At 45.4% G+C, this 20,283-nt stretch overlaps 5 protein-coding genes across 6 annotated transcripts; 3 read left to right on the forward strand and 2 right to left on the reverse strand.

The window, feature by feature from the left end:
* Window positions 1-87: 87 nt before the first annotated feature.
* Window positions 88-1,988, forward strand: golt1ba (golgi transport 1Ba). 2 transcript variants are annotated; one of them, XR_009932508.1, is made up of 6 exons: window positions 88-244; window positions 723-814; window positions 934-1,112; window positions 1,259-1,340; window positions 1,504-1,566; window positions 1,848-1,915. XR_009932508.1 is itself a non-coding variant. In XM_062482552.1 (5 exons), the coding sequence occupies exons 1-5, from the start codon at window positions 220-222 to the stop codon at window positions 1,884-1,886; spliced, it is 417 nt and encodes a 138-aa protein (XP_062338536.1). In that variant the 5' UTR covers window positions 88-219; the 3' UTR covers window positions 1,887-1,988. The 2 variants fall into 2 exon arrangements, 1 of the variants encoding a protein (XP_062338536.1); XM_062482552.1 differs by lacking the exon at window positions 1,504-1,566 and having other exon boundaries at window positions 1,848-1,988.
* A 921-nt stretch (window positions 1,989-2,909) lies between these two features.
* spx (spexin hormone) lies at window positions 2,910-4,732 on the forward strand. The gene is made up of 6 exons (XM_062482553.1): window positions 2,910-3,495; window positions 3,722-3,802; window positions 3,891-3,948; window positions 4,117-4,179; window positions 4,318-4,404; window positions 4,493-4,732. Exons 1-6 carry the CDS (start codon window positions 3,490-3,492, stop codon window positions 4,555-4,557), a joined length of 360 nt encoding a protein of 119 aa, XP_062338537.1. The 5' UTR covers window positions 2,910-3,489; the 3' UTR covers window positions 4,558-4,732.
* On the reverse strand, window positions 4,689-13,714 carry gys2 (glycogen synthase 2). The gene is made up of 16 exons (XM_062482550.1): window positions 13,152-13,714; window positions 12,088-12,269; window positions 11,591-11,782; window positions 11,238-11,423; window positions 10,329-10,473; window positions 9,375-9,492; window positions 9,106-9,226; window positions 8,507-8,613; window positions 8,245-8,304; window positions 7,804-7,882; window positions 6,475-6,588; window positions 6,254-6,380; window positions 6,064-6,159; window positions 5,778-5,941; window positions 5,606-5,686; window positions 4,689-5,333 (listed from the first exon to the last, which is right to left on the reverse strand). Exons 1-16 carry the CDS (start codon window positions 13,270-13,272, stop codon window positions 5,121-5,123), a joined length of 2,106 nt encoding a protein of 701 aa, XP_062338534.1. The 5' UTR covers window positions 13,273-13,714; the 3' UTR covers window positions 4,689-5,120.
* A 585-nt stretch (window positions 13,715-14,299) lies between these two features.
* kiss2 (kisspeptin 2) lies at window positions 14,300-15,260 on the forward strand. The gene is made up of 2 exons (XM_062482799.1): window positions 14,300-14,587; window positions 14,680-15,260. The coding sequence occupies exons 1-2, from the start codon at window positions 14,470-14,472 to the stop codon at window positions 14,970-14,972; spliced, it is 411 nt and encodes a 136-aa protein (XP_062338783.1). The 5' UTR covers window positions 14,300-14,469; the 3' UTR covers window positions 14,973-15,260.
* A 25-nt stretch (window positions 15,261-15,285) lies between these two features.
* Window positions 15,286-20,050, reverse strand: ldhba (lactate dehydrogenase Ba). The gene is made up of 8 exons (XM_062482798.1): window positions 19,884-20,050; window positions 17,780-17,916; window positions 17,483-17,600; window positions 17,165-17,338; window positions 16,776-16,949; window positions 16,515-16,632; window positions 16,307-16,430; window positions 15,286-16,139 (listed from the first exon to the last, which is right to left on the reverse strand). Exons 2-8 carry the CDS (start codon window positions 17,906-17,908, stop codon window positions 15,972-15,974), a joined length of 1,005 nt encoding a protein of 334 aa, XP_062338782.1. The 5' UTR covers window positions 17,909-17,916; window positions 19,884-20,050; the 3' UTR covers window positions 15,286-15,971.
* Window positions 20,051-20,283: the final 233 nt, after the last annotated feature.

The following is a 20,283-nucleotide window of genomic DNA, read 5'->3' on the forward strand; positions in this document are numbered from 1 at the left end:
CAATTCAAAGTTCTTTATCGTTGAGGATCCACATTCAATATGTTTTGTAGCGAAACGCTCTTGAACAAACCTAAGATTTGTTCCGGAAGATGTGAGCAAGGGAAGGCGTGTTTCCGGAAGACGTGGCTGCTGTCGGCTGTGACAGCTGTCAGGATTCATTTTTGTTAAGCCGCAAATATTTCTAGTTAATGTGCCTCGAACATTTTATCCATCGTCAAAATGATCTCTCTTACGGATTCACAGAGTAAGACATTTCTATCTGACTGCAGCTATGATAAGCCGGTACTGTTGACTTGCTAACATGTCAGTTTACATACATTACTTATGCTAAGCTAACTGATGAGTATTCTTGTTAGCCTATTGGAGTATAAGCTTGCTGTTGGCTAACATTAGTGACAAGGCAATGTTAGCAGCTACTTTATATCTCAAGATAGTTATTGGTCTTATTAGCAACGAGAGAGAACTAATTATTATCAATGCTGTCCATCCATTTTCCTCATGGTGAACATTTTAAATGATGTGTGTCTGTGCTCACGCACTGAGATATGTTCCATGTCTCATCCTAATCACTACACATCACTGACTGCCTATTGATTCTGCCCGGGCCCAGAAATGATTGATTAGCAGTGATCAAATATTACATCACAAGTTTTGAATGAAGAATTGAATGCAAGTCATATGAGTAAAACTATGTGAAATGTATTTTTCCTTTGTTTTTGCAGAGATAGGGATAGGGCTGACTGGTTTCGGAGTGTTCTTTCTCTTCTTTGGGATGATCCTGTTCTTTGACAAAGCCCTCCTGGCTATTGGAAATGTAAGTGATGTCCTGTGAAACACTTCCTGTCAGCTATGGAAGCCAAAGGAGAAACAATTTTTTTAATTGTTAATGTCACTCTTTTTTTCTTTTTTTTTTCACAATCTCTCGCTTCGAAGATCCTCTTCGTAGCGGGGCTCGCCTTTGTCATCGGGCTCGAGAGAACGTTCCGGTTCTTCTTCCAGAAGCACAAGATGAAGGCCACCAGCTTCTTCCTGGGTGGTGTGCTTGTGGTGCTCATCGGCTGGCCCATCGTGGGTGTGGTGCTGGAGGTCTACGGCTTCTTCCTTCTGTTCAGGTGAGGATGATCTGATCCAAGGTCCAATCAGCAGTCCTTCATTCTGGCTGTGGTTCTTCTCTACCATCTCTACCTGTCACAGTTGCTGGCTCTGTTTGGCAGAGGATTGTATCATGATGAGGTATGTCTGTGTGCTTCTCCTCCAGGGGGTTCTTCCCAGTGATAGTGGGGTTCATCAGGAGGATACCTGTCCTGGGCTCCATCCTTAACTTCTCCTTCCTCAGTGGGGTGAGTGTAGGAGCCAAGCTGCATGCTCTCTAGCTTCACTGACCTGACAAAAGGATGCAGGTTGCCTACTAATTCAGACAGAGAACTGTGTGTGTTTGTGTGTGTGTGTGTGTTGTGGCGCCTTTGTTCTAAGGTGATGTTGTGTGTCTCTGTCTTCCTAAAGCCTTCCTAAGGTTTTGAAGACTATCAGAAGGCTTGGTCAGTCACTGCAGATTTCCCTTTGCATGTGAGCATGAAGTTGCATGCACTAACGTGTGCACTAATGTATCCGTGTCCTACTCCACTGTATAGATATAACGGTCCATTCCTGATACGGACACAATCACATTTAGAATTTACTGTGTCATTTCATATTGATGTTCTCCATGAAGGTCATTCATTTGAGTGAGAACTAGTATATGCATTCTTTCGATACCCTTAAGTCTCATGCATAGTCATGCTGTTGTTCTATATTCTAAGGTGTTTGGACACTGATTTAACCAGCTTTTATTTTGTTTTTTCTTTCAGTATGTGGACAAACTGGGAGAGAGTAACACCATGGTATAACAGGGACTTTTTGTGTCCAGAAATTTTCATTTATTTTTTATTTATCATACAGCAGTTTTACAAAGCAATGCCAATCACCCACATGGTCAACCACTGGCTTGCAACAGATCTTTTTACTAAGGGTTTATATATGAAGACTCTCATCCCACTTCCAGGGAAAGGTCTGCATTTTTTGTATCAGCCATTTTGATTGGCTGACTGTCCCAATAAAGCGTTTATGTTGCCATGGAACACTGTTACTTACCAATGGATCTGAAGCCGGTTACCTGGGTCCAGCAAGACATCCTGCATGTCAGTGCTCTCCCCAACGGGTTGACTCTCCAAAGAAGCCCTTCTGAACTAAGAACTGTATCAGATCAGCTTTGCATTGTGGAATGTGTAGGGCTGCTGGCTGTGTACTACAGGACATCCCCCAGGGGTGAGCTTGTTCTTATCCTCTACAAATGCAGCCTTTGTTCAGCTTTCCTACCTCAATCATCTGACATGATTAGATCGGCAAAGCACTTACATTGGTAAAGCACAGGTTTTCTCCTTTTTTGTAGGAATGGTGCGTTTGTAGATAATTCCAACAGCCGGCTCTGCTCGTAATGTAATGGTGCCTGTGCTTTAACTCTAACTGGGAGGGTGAAATTCCTCTGTTTTTTCTCAAAGCTGTGCCACTTAAAGACAAGGTGGCACATAGTCAGTTCTAATCGTTCATTCATTGAATAATGATGACTGACAAGGTGGTGGGTGCGTTTTTTTAACATTAGACTACTGTTTGACTTTTAGCATTTAGCCTAAAGCTATTTGGATGGAGGATACTGAACAGTCAGGTGTGATGTGAAAATGCTTTGACAATGTTTAACTGCCGGGCACTTTTGTAAATACTCTTCAAAAAACTTTTTGTCTGTGTCATATTTTTGGGGCCCATACGAGTACAATAAACCGAATACATGACATGTTGATGGTATAAGGATCCAATGATAGCGATTGATTCATAAACAACCCCTGCGAGCCACCTTTTTGCAGTGATGTCACACACAGTTTAATGGATGATGACCTCGATGAGATGCGTAGGAACGCCCGAAGTTTTCCTGATAAAACACTCCTACGTTCATTGAGAGGCTGTCAGAGGTCCATTCATAAAAAACGACCGGCACAGGCTATCCGTCTGCGCTTCAGTGCACAAGGTGTAAACATATCGATATTTCCGAGCAATTACCCCGATTGTTTATTAGGCCTACCATACGGCTGCTTCAAGTGTTACTTAAATTAGCACAACATTTTTTATTTTAATCCATTACTTTAGAGACAAAAAAAAGTGCAGTTATTTCCACTGATTTTACTACTACTTAGTTATATGATGGTCCACATGTATGCCTACGGTGAGTAATTGACTTGCTTTCTAGGTTCATTCATTTTTGCGGCCATCGGGGTTCGCCCCAGTTCATCAAATTGGCATGACCTATTGCTGTTGACATCCATAATCCAATATGTGGAGAGTTCGGCTACGGCCTCCCCGCCCTGTTGATATAAATACAGCGGTAGCGTCTTGCGAGGCACTGAACGTCTTCACTGACTTAGAAACGGATCAGCAACGATAAGGAGAACTTCTTCCGAAATGAAAGTAAGCGCATGTTCTATTACAAATTAAGTAAATATTATAGACAGGGGTATCATGTTTAATTAAATAGCCTATAAATAAAGTGGTGAGAAGCAGTGATTGTATTTTGGTTGTGCCCACTTAGCCTAACATTTCTTTAAATATAACGACTTAAAACGTTTACCACAGCCTGTGCTGTAGCTACCAACTGTTCAAAGTAAAGCGTCCTGTAATGCAACTTCTGTCCTAGGGTGCGAGGACTGTTACGGCATACGCGCTTGCGCTTTTACTGGTGGCAACGTTCATCTCTCATTCTTTGAGTGCACCCAAGGTAATTTAAATAATTGTAAAGATTCCAGATATTGTAATTGAGAAACCATATCGGTTCTGACCAGTCCTTTTTTGTTTTCAAATTAAAGATTAATATCCATCGGAGAAACTGGACGCCGCAGGCTATGTTGTATCTCAAGGGGACTCGTATGTATCTTAAATTGACCCTGATTTATACATTTTTGAGCATTATATTTTATGTTCTGTAATTTCCCTTCAACTGTAACTATTCCACATCCACCAGCAACTTAATATATTCCTTTAGGGGTCCTATATAGGCCTGCTTTAATGTTCTAAAAAAAAACATTTTTATAGAGGGAAGGCGGTTTATATCTGAAGACCGAAAAGAAGGAGACGTTTATGACACATTACACTTGGGTAAACACAATTTATTTCTGGCATGGATAAAACAACTATATAAAGCATTGGATCTTGATCTTTAATAGTTCCTTTGCTTCTTCGTGAGATCATTCCAGTCACCACCTGCGCGCGTGTGTGTTTGTGTCTTCCTCGCAGAGACGCGCAGTCAGAACACTGAGAAGCTTAGTGTGAACCAGGTAGCCACTGTGTTGTTGAACTTCCTCCAACAGACCAAGGAAGAAGGTGAGCGCAATGTTTAGAGAGGAAATATCTCAGAACAATGTATAGTGTCACTACATCAATCAATCAATGCTGTTCCTGTTCCTTTCAGCTGACGAAAACCCGGATGAAATGTATTTTCAGGACCTGCCAGCTTGGAAAAGAGAATACTTCTGACACACTGATCTTCTGATTCTTAAACATCTGTATTTGTAAACATCATCTGATTGCATCCATTATTTTTGTCGTTGGATGTTTTAAATGGTGTGTACAAAAAAGTATTTGTTTTGTAAATATGGCACACTGACCATGTTTGAATGTGTTGTTTAATAAAAAGAAAAATTGGAATTCACAGCAACACTTGTCTAAGACAGCTTATTATAGAAACAGTGTTACTCATTCCCCAAATCATCAAAAGCTTTGGTGACTGATATGATGCAATTCAGTGTTTTAAAATGTATAGTTCAAATTGCCAGGCTTTTGATGAGACACTTAGATTTTTAAGGACTGAGTTTGTCCAAAATCAAAGCATGACATTTTTACATATCCTATAATCCACAATTATTTTAGAATTTTCTAAATCTAGTGTGAAAAATTACTTATATAAATGAATCTCTCAATATAAGCAGAGGTCTGTGGGTTTTCTGTGAGGGTGAACCAAACAGGTATCTGATAGTATTACCAGAGTGTGTGACACCCAGGTCTTCTGGCATGACTTGTCAACTGTGACCTTTGACCTCTCAGTCGCCAGACTCTCCTGGCAGTTTTTTCTCGCCCTCAAGCACGTCCCTGAGAGAGAAAGTCGCTTTAATGTTCAGCCTATCTCTCTCTGCCTCTTCATCTTCATCATAGTCCTCGTCATCGTCTTCATCACTGTGGTGGGGGGTGGAGTGTAGGGAGGCAGAAGGGGAAGGGGGCACTGAGGCGGGCCGGGGGTAACGGAATCCCTGAGTCTGTGCGGGGTACAGATAATACAAAAATGTCACAATATTATTTATTGTGCAGTACGTGTGTACGCGTGGGTGTGTGTGTGTGTGTGTGTGTTATACAAGTGCGAGAGCAAAGGACAGAGGGGGTTTATGAGATTACTGGAGGGAGCCTGATGACTGATGTTGTATCATGCATCCAAATGTTAAACTATCAATTACTGGTCACATCATGAGGGTCAAATCCCAGGTGTCAGTAGTCTGATGGAACAGGATCTCTCCTATCCTGTGTCACCTACCTGGGGAGGGACCAGAGGATCCTTCTGGAACTTGTCAGGGAAAGCTCTGCTTACGGCCAAGTGGCGGGCATGCTGGTAGAACTGCAATCACACATCCCCACAGAGCATCAGGGCGTGTGTGAGTGTGTGTGTTTACATGTGTGTGTGTTAAGGTGCATGAAGAAGCGCTCACCCGTCCCAGGTACCTCCAGTCCAGCAGGTCAGACAGCCTCTCTGTGCGGTTCCGCTGGATGATGCGTTGTCGTCTGGACTGCTGACAGAAGGAGAGCATGAACTGGGTCAGCTGGTTGCATGACTCATCAGCTGAGCGAAACCGTCGGTCCACTATGTAGATCCCTGAGGAGAGAGGGGAAAACAACAATACCATTTTGCACACGTCAATAAAAAATGGTCAATAAGAGGATATTTAAAAAACGATATGTAGACATCTGAATGGACACAAATGATTCCGTCTGTACCATATGCGGCGGGGTCAGAGACATGGTCCTCCATGAAACAACCGAAACCAGACAGGTTGGTGGTCACACTGGGTATCCCCATCACCGTGCACTCACCTGGGAACGCAGACAACCACAACAAGCAAACTCAAAGACCCAAAGCAACACACACCACCCACTGTGAGTGTGTGTGTGTGATGACTGTGTGTACCTGGTGTGTATCCCCAGGGCTCATAGTAAGAGGGGAAGACTCCCAGGTGACAGCCTCGTACAAACTCCTCGTAGTCCATAGGCAGCAGGGGACTGGTGGAGGACAGGAACTCTGGGTGGAATACTATCTGAGAGGAGGAAATGACACGCTCTCACTGTCATTCCCTGTGTCGCGTCTTCAGGCTGCACACAGAGATTAAGGCGTGAACCTGCCAGCCGTACCTTGACGCGGTCCGTGCGAGAGTTGAAGAGGCCGATGCGCCGCACGTTGGCCAGGATGGGGTCTGACGCGTCGTCCAGCATGTTGTGAGTGGTGACTGGAGGGAGAGTGTGTCTCTGCGACAGTAGAAGCATGTGTGTGTGAGCATGTGGCCTTTTTAAATGTTTTTGTGGGGACCGGAATGGACATGCTTGGGTACTTGTGGGTGTTTATGAGCTCATCATGAATCTCCTTCAGCAGAGAAACCAATGAGAAAGCATCCAATGTGTATGGATTACTGGTCCATGACTAATAACTCTTTGAAACAGGCATCAGAAGTATTGATCGCTGTCTTCCAAACACTGCAGCTAATGATATCTAATGTCTTCTCGCCTGAAAAGTTCTTACTTTAGGACCAAACAGACCAGTGTAAGATGAGCATGTTGAGTTTCTAGTTAGAACAGTTGGATGCTAATGCACAGTATTGAGATGTATAGGGCAATAGCAGGCTTTAACACCACACTGTAACGCGAGGGTGTAAACACAGCAGCTCTCCTCTCGGTAGCAAACAGCACATTTGTCGTCCTTCCATTTGCATGTGAATAAGGATAAAAGGTAATACATCTCGGAAAGCAGGTTAGGAGACTGACGTGAGCTGCTACTGCTACTGCTACAGATGTACATTGGCCCCTTCCTCTCCTCCCCCAGGACGGTACACATGTACTATAGTCAATAACCCCTCCCCTTTCAAACGCTGACATATTGACGTTGACATAAACCAAATCCAATTGAGGGCGGCCTGTTTTCTTGTCTCTTTAGTCGAGGGCCAGTGATGCATCATTGCTACAGAGCAGATCTATCAAGCAGTGGCCCGCTGGGACAGGCATTAAATAACCCCACTCTGGAGGGCCATTTCACCAGCACTCATTCGTGTTTCTGGCCTAGGGAATCCCCCTTCATCCCAGAGAAGATAGATCACTTCTCTGGGGTGTAGCTCACATCGATCCACTGACTGTTTAAATGTCTTTCTCTATTCATTCATTCATAAAATAAAATAAAACTGTGTTGGATTGCTCCCTGTATGTTGTTGTGTGTCTCAGACTAGGACAGTTGTCTAGGTTATGTACTTCTTTTGTTCATCTCAGTGTATGAGAATAACTCAGAATTGCTTGTATTCCTTGCTGTTATGTGTTTAAATGTATATTTCCTATTTTAAAGGGCCTTCACAAAGCAAGGATGCAACTCATTATTCAAACGATTGTCAAAAATGAAGCTATGATTGTCGCTTATTGCATATTTCTGGCATTACACACAAATAGGACCCTTTTCTTCATTTTCGTATATATGTGTACCTGTGTGGCAAAGATGGCTCTCTTCATGATGGTGAAATCATCTCTGTCCAGGATAGTGTTCATGTCAGGGATTTCCCCTCTGAGTGAGAAAGAGAGAGAGCGAGAGAGAAAGAGAGAATAAGAAAGAGGGAAAGGGATAGAAATACTCTAAGTCTCACCTCTGGCCTCCAGACACATCCACACACACACACACACACACACACACATTTCTCAACAAAAACGCATATGCACACATACACACACATCCCTTCACACTCTAACCAGGATAGACAAACCATCATCAACGCCCAGCCTATTTCAACACTTAGGATATACACCAAAGGTCATTTATTTGCTCTACGGGATAATAGTGAGAGACAGGTCCGGCTACAACTCTCCCGTCAGACCAGATGACACTCTGTGGGGACCACCAGAGGGACGTAGGGTGTTACATGGACTTACTTTAACAAGGCCTCATACAGTCGCTTCCCAAACTTCTCCTTCACACTGTGAGCAGTGTCCCTACATGGACAAGAGCACAGGGGTGGACCCAGGTCAGCCAATCAGGACTGTTAGATGAGTGTTTGACTATCAGTCTCTGAACAGCGTATGAGAGAAAGGTAAACAGAGGATGAAAGTCTCTGTCTGATATGAAGACTGTGCAGACTTCTAAGTATAACCTAGCTAAGACGTTAGCTGAACACCTTGTGATCTGGGGACCTACCAGAGTTGTTTGCGTACTGCTTGTCCCTTCAGTGTTTCCACGTTGAAGTTGTTTGTCTTCGCTGGCATGATGAAGAACACCACCACTGTCACATCGCTCTTATGCACCTGGGATAGGGGTCAGATGGCGGAGCGGTTAGGAAATCGGGCTATTAATCAGATGGTTGCCGGTTCAATTCCTGGCCGTGCAAAATGACGTTGTGTCCTTGGGCAAGGCACTTCACCCTACTTGCCTCAGGGGAATGTCCCTGTACTTACTGTAAGTCGCTCTGGATAAGAGCGACTGCTAAATGACTAAATGAAATGTGGGATAAACAGCAAATCAAAGGAAAGAAGGCAAACCAGAACAATAAAAGAACATTCTAGACCCAGTTCACCCTTTACAGTGGGTGAACTGTAAAGAGACTGTAATTGCACAATGTTTGGTAGCTCTACAAGAGTCACGTTTCCACATTTTACCCCTGAGGTCAAACAACCAGCTTTAAAACATGGTTGGGGTATGTGATTAGAGATGTCTTGTAACACCATAAATCAATGTCAATCAGCCACCTCAGTCTGCAGGACCATGGAGGAGAGGCTGGAGACGGAGGTGAGACTCACCCTCAGCAGGTAGTTGAGTCTGGACAGAGACTCCAGGAAAATGTCTGCTCCCTTGTTGGAGAACTCATAGCGTCCTGCTATGAAAAAGCTAAGGGTCTTCTCCAGGTTGAAGTCCAGGTGGCTGCCAGACGGAACACACACACACAGTTTGATGAGATTGACCAATCAAAATGTTGGAGTGACACTAGGACGTGTGAGGTAGGCATGTACTCTTTGATCCAGGGAGTTGTTCTGCATGAGATGTGTTTGTGGACAGCAACAGGACCGACCCGTAGAAATGTCCCCGGATGAACTCCTGGATCCGGTTCTTGTTGGTGGAGTGGAGGTTCTGGAACTCGTGCATGGCTGAAAACTTCTTCACGTTCAAACCGTTGGGGGTGACCACATCTGCACAGAACAACACAAACCCCCTCCATCTCTCAGCAGCCATGCACTGTAACCCACTTGTTTCAAAGAAGGATCTCAGTCTAACCCTTCCCCACCTGGGTGTGATGAGGTGTAACAGACTAATCCTTCCCCACCTGGGTGTGATGAGGTGTAACAGACTAATCCTTCCCCACTTGGATGTGATGAGGTGTAACAGACTAATCCTTCCCCACCTGGGTGTGATGAGGTGTAACAGACTAATCCTTCCCCACCTGGGTGTGATGAGGTGTAACAGACTAATCCTTCCCCACCTGGGTGTGATGAGGTGTAACAGACTAATCCTTCCCCACTTGGATGTGATGAGGTGTAACAGACTAATCCTTCCCCACCTGGGTGTGATGAGGTGTAACAGACTAATCCTTCCCCACCTGGGTGTGATGAGGTGTAACAGACTAATCCTTCCCCACTTGGATGTGATAAGGTGTAACAGACTAATCCTTCCCCACTTGGATGTGATAAGGTGAAACAGACTAATCCTTCCCCACCTGGGTGTGATGAGGTGTAACAGACTAATCCTTCCCCACCTGGGTGTGATGAGGTGTAACAGACTAATCCTTCCCCACCTGGGTGTGATGAGGTGTAACAGACTAATCCTTCCCCACCTGGGTGTGATGAGGTGTAACAGACTAATCCTTCCCCACCTGGGTGTGATGAGGTGTAACAGACTAATCCTTCCCCACCTGGGTGTGATGAGGTGTAACAGACTAATCCTTCCCCACCTGGGTGTGATGAGGTGTAACAGACTAATCCTTCCCCACCTGGGTGTGATGAGGTGTAACAGACTAATCCTTCCCCACCTGGCTTCCTGTGCAGCATGTGGCTGGCCTCCACAGCTGTGATCTGGGACACTGTTGTGAACACGTGAGCGCAGTGGACAGCAGCCCTCTCCAGGCAGTAGCGGTGGTAGATTTGCCTCTCCCCAGCCTCCTGGTCGACGTTGAACTGAAACAGGGTTAAAGAAGACAACATAAATGACTTACTATATTGCTCTGACAGGAGAACAGCACCAAAAATAGTAGGTTTATAACCAAGATAAAACACTAGATCAAACTTTGTGTGGACTGTCATTTATCTTAGTCTGGTGTTACTGTTCCTGGGGATGGCAGGATGGTAGTTGAATAGATTTAAAAGACAACTGTTATAATGGAAGGACATTCACTGAATGGCTTACCCCCTTCCCTTCTTTCTTTTGCACTACTTCCTCCTTAGCTCTCCTTACCCATTCTACCTCTTATATCCTTCCATTTCCATTCCTCTCGTCTCCTCTAACGAGAGGCTGTCAATCATCCCTCAAACCTGGTGAATGGCCTTTAGGTCCACGCTGACCTTTACACTGAGTCTAAGAGGCCCAATTACAAACAGCAGTATGGTAACCACTGACCCTCCCTGACGCACAGCCACACGGCTGACACTCACTAACTCTGACTAGCTCTCTACAGTGTGTGTGTGTGTGCGTGTGTGCGCTCTGGATAAGAGCGTCTGCTAAATGACTAAAATGACTAAATGTGTGTGTGTGTGTGTGGGAGAGAGAGAGAGAGAGAGAGAGAGAGAGAGAGAGAGAGAGAGAGAGAGAGAGAGAGAGAGAGAGAGAGAGAGAGAGAGAGAGAGAGAGAGAGAGAGAGAAAGAGAGGGAGAGAAAGAGAGTTTATTAGCTACAGTACATCATTATGGTATCTGGATATGTGTGAGTAAAGGATTAAACCCACTTTGTCCAGGTTGTTATAGAAGTCCACATTTCCAGCACATAGGTACCGGCCCAGCAGAGTGGCATGTGTCGTGAACACAGTTGCCACGGGGATCCTCCGTGAGCGGATGAGAATAAGCCCCGCCCCGGCCTGCCATTCGTGGAAGTGAGCGATGACATATGGCATGTCCCCTGTTTGGTCCGTCAACTGACAACCCAACAACAGGGAATTGGTATGTTTTATTATTTTTGCAACTGTTATACAACTTTCAATTAAAAAGGTCAGGTGCTTGCAAGTGAAAATGTAAAATGTTGCACTTACACCACTGTCTATATTTGTGTTTGGAACAGAAGCAGGCTTTGCACATACAGTACCTCTTTGAAGAACCAGGCTATCAGGGATCCAAAGATGAGCGCGTTGTTGGCCTCTCGGTCGTTAAAAGGCATGCCGATACCACAGGTGTCCCACAGGTCCCCCCTCCAGCGGTCCAGGTTCCAGGCTGCTGACTCGATGTCAAACAGGATCACATAAGGGCTGCCCTCTATCAACCAGCGCCCAAAGTGGACCTGTAAACACCAACACAGTGGCGTAAACGTGAGGAAAATACACAAAAATACAATGTCAACACAGAGAGATTGGCTGCACTTATGGTTTCAACCACATAATGTAAACAGGATAGGCGTAGATAACTATTATACAAACAAAACATCAATACATAATTATAAATGTTATCCCTATTTGGATTGTTTTTTATGTAAACACACTCCTCACTAGCTCATTGTACATTCATCTGCTGTTTATGCAAGCTCCATAACCAAATACAAGATGTTGATGCCATCTAGTGGTGAAAAGGCAGCAGGCCGTCGAGTACCTGGCAGCCGTTGGTGTTGAGCGCGTCCATGGCTTTCTTTATGGCGGGGTTTGGGGGGTCGCATGCCTCCACCTGGGTCTTGAAGTTGTGCTCATAGTACGGCCCCATCATGAAGAGATTCTCCCCCCATTCATCCACTGTTATCTTAGCCTTGGTCTGGATCACTGTGTAGATACCCCCCACTGATGGAAACACACACACAAACACAGACGCATGAATACGTATGACTTGTATCTGTATAAAAGTATAAAACTGACCATTTATAATGAATGACAACCGAATGTAGGACCATGTAACACAAATCTATAGAGAAGAAAAGCACAGGCATCTGTCGGTGTGACATAACACACACAACTACACATGAAAATAGCACACACACAACTGCCCTGAAACGTTTGTCAGGAGGACTTTGTAAATGTGTGTATGACGTCAGAAGGCTTGATAACCTGTGAACTGTTACTGAGTAAAAATAGGCCAACAATAGCCTGCATTCTGCACAAGAGATTCACAAACAGACCCTGTTGTAATATGTTGAAAATAAAAGAAATGCTCCCAAACTATAGATAACTCTGAGGACTTGTACAAGACATGAAACTCTGTAGCCCATATTTAACAAGATCAACCTAAATACTGGTATTTTCTTTAGTTTGGGTATCTATTCAGTTTAATGTTTAACTGTTCAGTCATAGATATTCTATCGCTACTCTCACTGTACTTCAATATTTGCTCTTTGGGGCCAAAGATAGGAGTCTGTTTCAAAGCCCACCCATCAAACAAACAGGTGTGGACAAGCCACAGGAGATTGTTACAACTGACTACGTTCTACATCTATTCCATCATTGTGTGTCATTTCCTCACATAAAAGTATGGGGTATAAATCCATGTCTGACTGCTCTGACCTCTGAGTCAACACCTACAGAAGCACGGGACAGCTGATCCCTTTCACAGCATATTTTGTACGATCAATCAAGTTGTGAATGATTTCTTGTGCATGCATATCTGCGTATACTGTAATGCGGCACATAGCGACCCTGAGTGGTGACGCCATGTTCCTTCATCCTCACCTTTGTTGGTGACTTCCCAGGCTACCTCAAACAGCAGCATTTCTTCCACAGGGAGGTCTTCCTCCTCCCACAGGGGAAGGCCGCTCAGGGAACTCATGGATAAGGATCGAGTCAGGGGCATCTTAGCAGCAGCGAGTACGGGCTCCTATTGTCTATTCAAACGTACACCTTAACAACATTAAACCTTAAAAGCGTATGAATGCTCTTTTTAAAAATTAGACATTAACGGTGCCGCTTGTTAGCGGTTGGATTGAAGTGGTCTATCTGGCGCCTAGTGACCTAAGATGCTCGCGAGGTTCCCTGGCCCTGGGGCTGTGGACAAGCTGAAATACCAGGTTGGTGGGACTGGAGGGGCCCGATGTGGTCGCAGTCCGTCTTTCCTCTTCGCCTCTCAGTGAATGAACTCGACCCCTTGGTCTGTTGCACAGGGAAAGATATTCTATGGGAGCATGGGACTGAAGTCCACGGACATCAGTGTGATGGTTTTGGCAAAGCCACCAGCTGAGAACGTGCCGGGTAGCAGGGTGAGCAAACAGCGGCGCACTGATTACGTAATATAATTCCACGACCATTTGTCAAAGCACTATCCAACTGTTCCGTCTATAATGCATTTTGAACGTAGGCCTACTTGTAAAATAACAGGCCATGCACAGAATAACATCATTGTTTAAGTGGGGCCCCATTCTTTTAATGAACATAACATCATTTCCAGTCAGGCAAGCACTATAGGTAAAACCGTGACGCACCGTTCCGTATGAATGGTGTCTATCTTTGTTATTTTTCTACCAGACACTAAATTACAAATTACAATTGGTCCTTTGTTATGGTTAGCCTAACCACATGAAAAGTCCCACACGCTAATGGTTTTGCACATGAAAATAAATTGTGTTCGATTAATTGACTGACATGATCTGATGAAAAATTATTAACAATCGGCCAACAAAATGCCTCCTTGAAATATTCTCCAGATGTATCTTTCTAGGAGGATTCACTACATTGCATCACTTGTACAACTACATCATTATTCAAAACATAATGCATGTTCTTATGTCCGTCAGCAGCGCGCAAATTGTCAACATTTCCTAGAAGTATGAATAATGCATTTCACTCCCTCCCAAGTAGGAGAAAGCGCCGTAATATGTTGAGGGAGGGGCGCAGGTGTACCTCGCATCGCCAACCCCTTCACGATCTGGTTCAAAACAGGGTTATGGGTGGGTATAAAACTGCAGTTTACACATCTGCCGTGGACAAAACAAGGACTGCTTGGTGTAGATGACTGCACCTCGTTTAGACTGGTCAGAAGTGAAAAAGTGAGCACATGGGTTTTGACAGAATGATGATTTTGGCATTGGTCCTGTTTTGTGGTATTCGTCAATATGGATCTCTGGGGGTGTCTCTAAATGGCTTTGGAACTTCTGAGTGGACAGATAATACAGGTACATTTCTGTTTTAATAGCTCAAACTGTATAATATGAATTTGTTTAATGTGAAACATGTTTATAGCCTAATCGTCTGTTTGTACCTCCAGGACTCTCGCTGCCTGCCAGGGTTCGAGGGAGCTCTGTGGGGACAAAAAGAGAGCTTGAGGGGCTTAATTTACCTGACGACCAGAATCTTTGTTACCTTTTAAAAGAGAAAGAAGACCAACGACAGATTATCTGCCAGAACCGGCTAACTCGGAGTAAATTTAATTTCAATCCGTTTGGGCTTCGTTTTGGAAAGCGAAACAATGGTTACAGATCCCAAATCGGCATTACAAAAACAAGACCGATCAAACTGTCAATTTTATTTAATATCAAAGAACTGGGCGTACCCACCTGAAAATAATTTTCCATCAGGTTGTCTAACAAATGTGTCTGTCCACTTTCCTTGTAGGCTGTTGGCCTATTCTAAATATATCCAGACAAAGTATTACATCTTTTCCTGTGTAAGTTTTATACCTGTTATCTCATTCTAATTGTTGCACTCTAAAATCAGAGGAAAGCATAACGGTGAAACGATGTGTGTTGCAGCAGTGAAAACGTTAACCATTCAGTTTGTGTTTTTAATGCAAGAGCCAGAAACCATACAATGTTGCAGTGCTTTTGTGACTAAATATCGTGCTGCCAAATAAATGACAATTCTCACATCAGGATGTTATTGCATGTGTATGCATATATTTATTAAGTTACTCGTCCAATTGTCAACACAATTCTTAACACCAATGACAGTGACAGCTCGTTTTCAAAACAAAAACTCAAGGTGAGGACATTTCGAATCCACCTCAGCCCTCTCCCTTTGACAAAGACATGGAAACACGGGGGCTGGGCGTCTCTCCACTTCCCCCGGCCGCCAGGACATCCCCTCCCGACGGGGGAGCAGACAGGAGGATGAGGGTCCTAGTATCCCTACAGGGCGGAGTTAAATGAACGTGCTCAAGTGCAAACGAGTGAAAGGAGGAGCCCAAACACTACTTTCTATTTGATCGTACGTAGAATAGCTGCAACACAGGAAAACAGACCACAGGTAATGGATGCTATACACGCTTACCCTAGTCACACCGAAACCAGAATGTTACACTTCACTAGACGGCCACATCATCCTACTGAGGATGGTGTGTGTGTGGGGGGAGGGGTCAGGGTGACAGGAGTATCAGTTGTGGAAGAAAAAGTAAGGAGTGTTAGGGGTGCCTGTCAAGATTATTTAGCTAGAAAGGATGTTAGACTCAGGAGGGAGGAAGGACTGACTGACGGACAGACGTGGGGAGGGGAGGTGACGGGAGAGGGGTGCTGGGAGAGGCGTGTGGGAGTGTGTGACGTCCGCCGCTGACGCGACTTGGGTCTACAGGTCTTTCAGATCCTTCTGGATTCCCCAGAGGGTGTCGGCGCTCTTCTTGAGCTGGGCCACCTCCTCGTCGTTCAGGGTCATGTTGACCACGCTGCCCACGCCGCTGCTGTTCAGCACGCAGGGCAGGCTCAGGAACACCTCCTCACCGATGCCATACATGTCCTGCCAACCACAGTTACGGCTCGATTTCAACACAAAAACTCACGATTCAAATCCACCTCTCCCTTTGACTAAAGACCGCTGTCAAATCATCCACAACACAGACACAGCGTGCCTTAGCATCAATGTGTGTGTGTGGGGGGGGGGGGGTTTCGGTGTGAAGCCCTCACCTTGACCATGGTGGAGACTGGGTGGATCCTGCTCATGTTCTTGACGAGGCTCTCAGTCAGGTCGGCCACACTCAGGCCGATGGCCCAGTTGGTGTAGCCCTTCAGCTTGATCACCTCGTAGGCACTGCAACGCAACGCGCTGCTGTCAGTCTGGTAGTATGGAACAGGGGACCAGAGGGCGGAGCATGGCGACTAGGGGTACATGTACCTGTCCACCACTTCTTTGTGTGTCTGCTTCCAGTGCTCCTTGTCTCCATCAGTGCCGATATCGGGGTTGAGCTTCTGCAGGTTGACTCCTGCCACGTTGGCACCGCTCCACACAGGCACTGCGACACGCAGAGTGACGGACACTTGGTCACTTCCTCAAAAACCCATCGTTTGTCACCATCCCCATGTTCTCCACCCTCCAAACCTGTCATGGGGTTCCTCCACCCCTCCCCCTCCTCCTCCCCCCCGTGTGCATGCTCACCGCTGGAGTCTCCGTGCTCCCCCAGGATCCAGCCGTTGAAGCTGCTAGAGTGGATGCCCAGGCGCTCAGCCATCAGGTAGCGGAAGCGGGCGGAGTCCAGGTTGGTGCCACTGCCGATGACGCGGTTCTTGGGCAGGCCGCTGAGCTTCCAGGTGACATAGGTCAGAACGTCCACTAGGGGACCACAGATTAAAGAGAGAGAGAGAGAGGGGGGGGGGAGGGGTGAATGACCTTGCCAATACACTATACCCTAGTATGCCCGTGGGATAGAACTGGAATGATGCCGGGTTGACAATACAATGATCTGGTGGCATGAAGTGTGTGAAAGACAAAGTGTGTGTTTCATTGTGTGCGTTCTTGAGTCTGTCTGTGTGGGTGTGTTCACGTACCTGGGTTGGAGACGACCACGAGGGTGCAGTTGGGGCTGTATTTGATGATCTGAGGGATGATGGCTCTGAAAACGTTAACGTTCCTCTGGACCAGGTTGAGCCTGCTCTCTCCTTCCTGCTGGCGCACGCCAGCCGTCACCACCACAATACGGGAGTTGGCGGTCACTGCGTAATCTGTGACACACACACACACACACACATCATTAATTCCCAATAAACGTAAAAACCACACACAGTTCACCTAGTCAGTAAGAACATGAACTGGGAGTGTCACAATTCACTAGGTCTGGTAAACAACCCAAGGACAGACTGCTGTACCTTTGTCAGCCACAATCTTTGAGGTCTTGAGGAAGAGGCTGCCATGCTGCAGGTCCATCATCTCTCCCTTCAGCCTGTCCTCCATCACATCCACCAGGGCCAGCTCATCAGCCAGGTCCTGCAGGAAGAGAGGAGGGTAGGGGGAACAGGGGGAGGAAGTGCAGAGGAAAAAAGGATGGTTAGGGGGACTAACCCGCTAGCAGTGGGGACAGGGTTTCATTGTGATAGAACCGTTTAATTGTTGTGTTGCAGTAGTGTGCTAGAGTCTTCGTCGTTGATGCAGGCAAGCAGACTTACCCTGAGGAGGATGCTAATGGCACAGGCCATGCCAACTTGTCCCACCCCCACCACCGTCACCTTGTTCCTGGGGAGTTCGGCAGGCCCACTGGCCAGGGGGGTGATCAGTTTCTGCATGACAGACGACATGATCCAAGCTGTGCAGAGAAAGAGACACCGAGAGTGAAAGTGGAGATGAGAGAGGGAGTCTAAGTAGACGAGCCTCTAATTAAGCCTACACCCGAGCACGGCTCAGTCTAATGGTTTTACACTCCAGGTCAGGTCACCAACGGTGCTTTCTGAAGCAACAGTAGGCTACTATGAAACCCAACCTCATAGCCAGCCAATCACTATCCTTAATCTTGTGATGGACTTCAGGAGGTCCTAGAAGTGGTCACTTCAGTTAACCTTGAAAAATGACCAAAGAAAATGGGCAATTTCTGCCATCCTAGTCAATAAGGGGAGTCAGGTGGCTGAGCGGTGAGGGAATCGGGCTAGTAATCCAAAGATTTCCAGTTCGATTCCCGGTCATGCCAACAGACGTTGTGTCCTTGGGCAAGGCACTTCACCCTACTTGCCTCGGGGGAATGTCCCTGTACTTACTGTAAGTCGCTCTGGATAAGAGCGTCTGCTAAATGACTAAATGTAATGTAAATGTAATGTAAAACCTCTATACCTTACCTCACACCATTCCAAACAAACTGTAGGGCATCGACCCATCGGGAAACAAGATCTAACATTTTGCAAGTAAATATCTACTCCACTACCAAGGCTGACACCATCAAATGATTGAACGGATCTGGGCCTTCAGGTCTAAATCCAACTGGAGGCCATCTTGGATTCCTAGCTCCTCAAGAGTAGCTGTCTGGCCTGAGTCCTCTAGTGTGATTTAGGATGCAGGTAGAATGCACTGTCACGCTCCTAATGCAACAGTGTGAAGGCCCAATCCCTCCTGCTCGTATGCACCGCTCACTGGTCCCTTAAATCCTCCCTCCTGCCCCCTCTTCTGGCAGAGTGGAAACTATAATCCTGCAAACACACTAGATATCCCATCTGCTGTGTGCAGGACGCACACACACACACAACTCTGTTTATGTAATCACAAATAAGGCTATCTATAGCCCAACTGCCAACAGTGCATCAGTAGAATTAGGGTTGTAGTGGTCATATGAACTTCCTTTCTTTCGAGGCTTTTTACAAACACCAAGTCAAGTTTTTTAAATTATGCTTAAACCTCTAAAAGAGAATACATATGTAAACCTTGTGCATTTTATACAGATGTGCGTTTCTCTCACCTACCTATAAAAAAAGTTTACATTCCAAATACCCTGACAGCAGGCCTAAGAGGCCCTGTCCCTGCTTTTGTGGTTTCATCTTTTCAGCCATGCCATCTTTTGTGCCATTCAAAAACAACCTATCCTTTATTGAATTGTGTGTGTGTGTGTTAGTGACATACTCGTCTCCCCCCAGCCTTCGCTGAATCCCACATCTTCTAGGTAACTAAAATATGACTGCCAAACATTTCACATCTGAAATGTGTGTCCGTTGACGATTCTTTGATTAAGATAGTCCTTTCCGTTTTCAATTTCCATTACGCAGAGACCTTTCATTGTCCTTGATGCTGCCGATTGGTCTGACTGACCAAATACACGTTCCTGTATGATGACTCAGCTCTCACAAAACAAATCTCCCAGAGACGTGGAAAATAATTAATAACCAGTAACAAAATAAAATATTGAAAGTACCTCCAGCAATTCAATTCATCATAATTACAAAGTATAGCCTGCTCTATTAGCAACTACGTTGGTGAATAAGATGGCCGTTTGTAACCTTGCTGTGAACTAGCTAGCTAGCTGAATACGTTAAATTGTGTTAGTTACCCATGCTAGCTAGCGGCATCAAATTGAAAGCGATTATCTAAATGTACTGGATATCTAAATAGATTCCACATAAGCTATCCCCGTGTACCATTGTTACAGCTGGAAACCAGCGACAGGTTACATCATAAATATGGTGTGCGCTTTGTGTTCATCCATTGCATTTCGAACAACCATGAGCGCGTGGCACGCCTACACTAACTTATTTTTCAATCCCCAAAATAGATCAGAGCAAAGAAAGTACATACATGTTTGCAGTGTTTAAGAATGAATATCCCTTTTGGTCCAGATAGAGGATGGCGAGGGAACGTCGAGGATGGCTGCAGCAGTGAAAGCGCGTGACGTTGACAGGGTGCTCAATTTGATAGGGTTCCGGGAGGAAGAGGAGGAGGAGGAAGATGGGATGCCAATGTGTGTAGCTCAAATATGAGGTTCGTAGGGACGACCTGACCTAGTTAACTTTGAAGTCAGGCTGGTATTTAATTTACCATTGACTTTTTCTTTTTTCTGATCAATCAAGTGTGAGAGGAGCGGTCTTCACTGAAACATAAGTCCAAATTAATTCGATTCTTAATTGTCATGTGGGTACGTCAGTTTGTTTGAGGCAAATTAGTTTGTCGCATGATTACAACAGGTGGCGCTCGAACA

The sequence above is a fragment of the Osmerus eperlanus genome, chromosome 17 (genome assembly GCF_963692335.1).
Source record: "Osmerus eperlanus chromosome 17, fOsmEpe2.1, whole genome shotgun sequence".
In the NCBI taxonomy this organism is placed as follows: Eukaryota; Metazoa; Chordata; class Actinopteri; order Osmeriformes; family Osmeridae; genus Osmerus; species Osmerus eperlanus.

Coding starts and splice junctions, on each gene's coding strand:
- golt1ba (XM_062482552.1), top strand. CDS start 220: ATGATCTCTCTTACGGATTCACAGA. Junction 1,113..1,258: donor GGCTTCTTCCTTCTGTTCAG/GTGAGGATGATC, acceptor CTTCTCCTCCAG/GGGGTTCTTCCCAGTGATAG. Junction 1,341..1,847: donor ACTTCTCCTTCCTCAGTGGG/GTGAGTGTAGGA, acceptor TTTTTCTTTCAG/TATGTGGACAAACTGGGAGA.
- spx (XM_062482553.1), top strand. Junction 3,803..3,890: donor ATTCTTTGAGTGCACCCAAG/GTAATTTAAATA, acceptor TTCAAATTAAAG/ATTAATATCCATCGGAGAAA. Junction 4,180..4,317: donor TTATGACACATTACACTTGG/GTAAACACAATT, acceptor TCTTCCTCGCAG/AGACGCGCAGTCAGAACACT.
- gys2 (XM_062482550.1), bottom strand. CDS start 13,272: ATGCCCCTGACTCGATCCTTATCCATGAGTTCCCTGAGCGGCCTTCCC. Junction 11,424..11,590: donor TAGCCTGGTTCTTCAAAGAG/GTACTGTATGTG, acceptor TTGGGTTGTCAG/TTGACGGACCAAACAGGGGA. Junction 8,305..8,506: donor GCAGTACGCAAACAACTCTG/GTAGGTCCCCAG, acceptor TTGTCCATGTAG/GGACACTGCTCACAGTGTGA.
- kiss2 (XM_062482799.1), top strand. CDS start 14,470: ATGGGTTTTGACAGAATGATGATTTTGGCATTGGTCCTGTTTTGTGGT. Junction 14,588..14,679: donor TGAGTGGACAGATAATACAG/GTACATTTCTGT, acceptor TTGTACCTCCAG/GACTCTCGCTGCCTGCCAGG.
- ldhba (XM_062482798.1), bottom strand. CDS start 17,908: ATGTCGTCTGTCATGCAGAAACTGATCACCCCCCTGGCCAGTGGGCCT. Junction 16,950..17,164: donor CGTGGTCGTCTCCAACCCAG/GTACGTGAACAC, acceptor GTGGTCCCCTAG/TGGACGTTCTGACCTATGTC. Junction 16,140..16,306: donor CAGTCTCCACCATGGTCAAG/GTGAGGGCTTCA, acceptor TGTGGTTGGCAG/GACATGTATGGCATCGGTGA.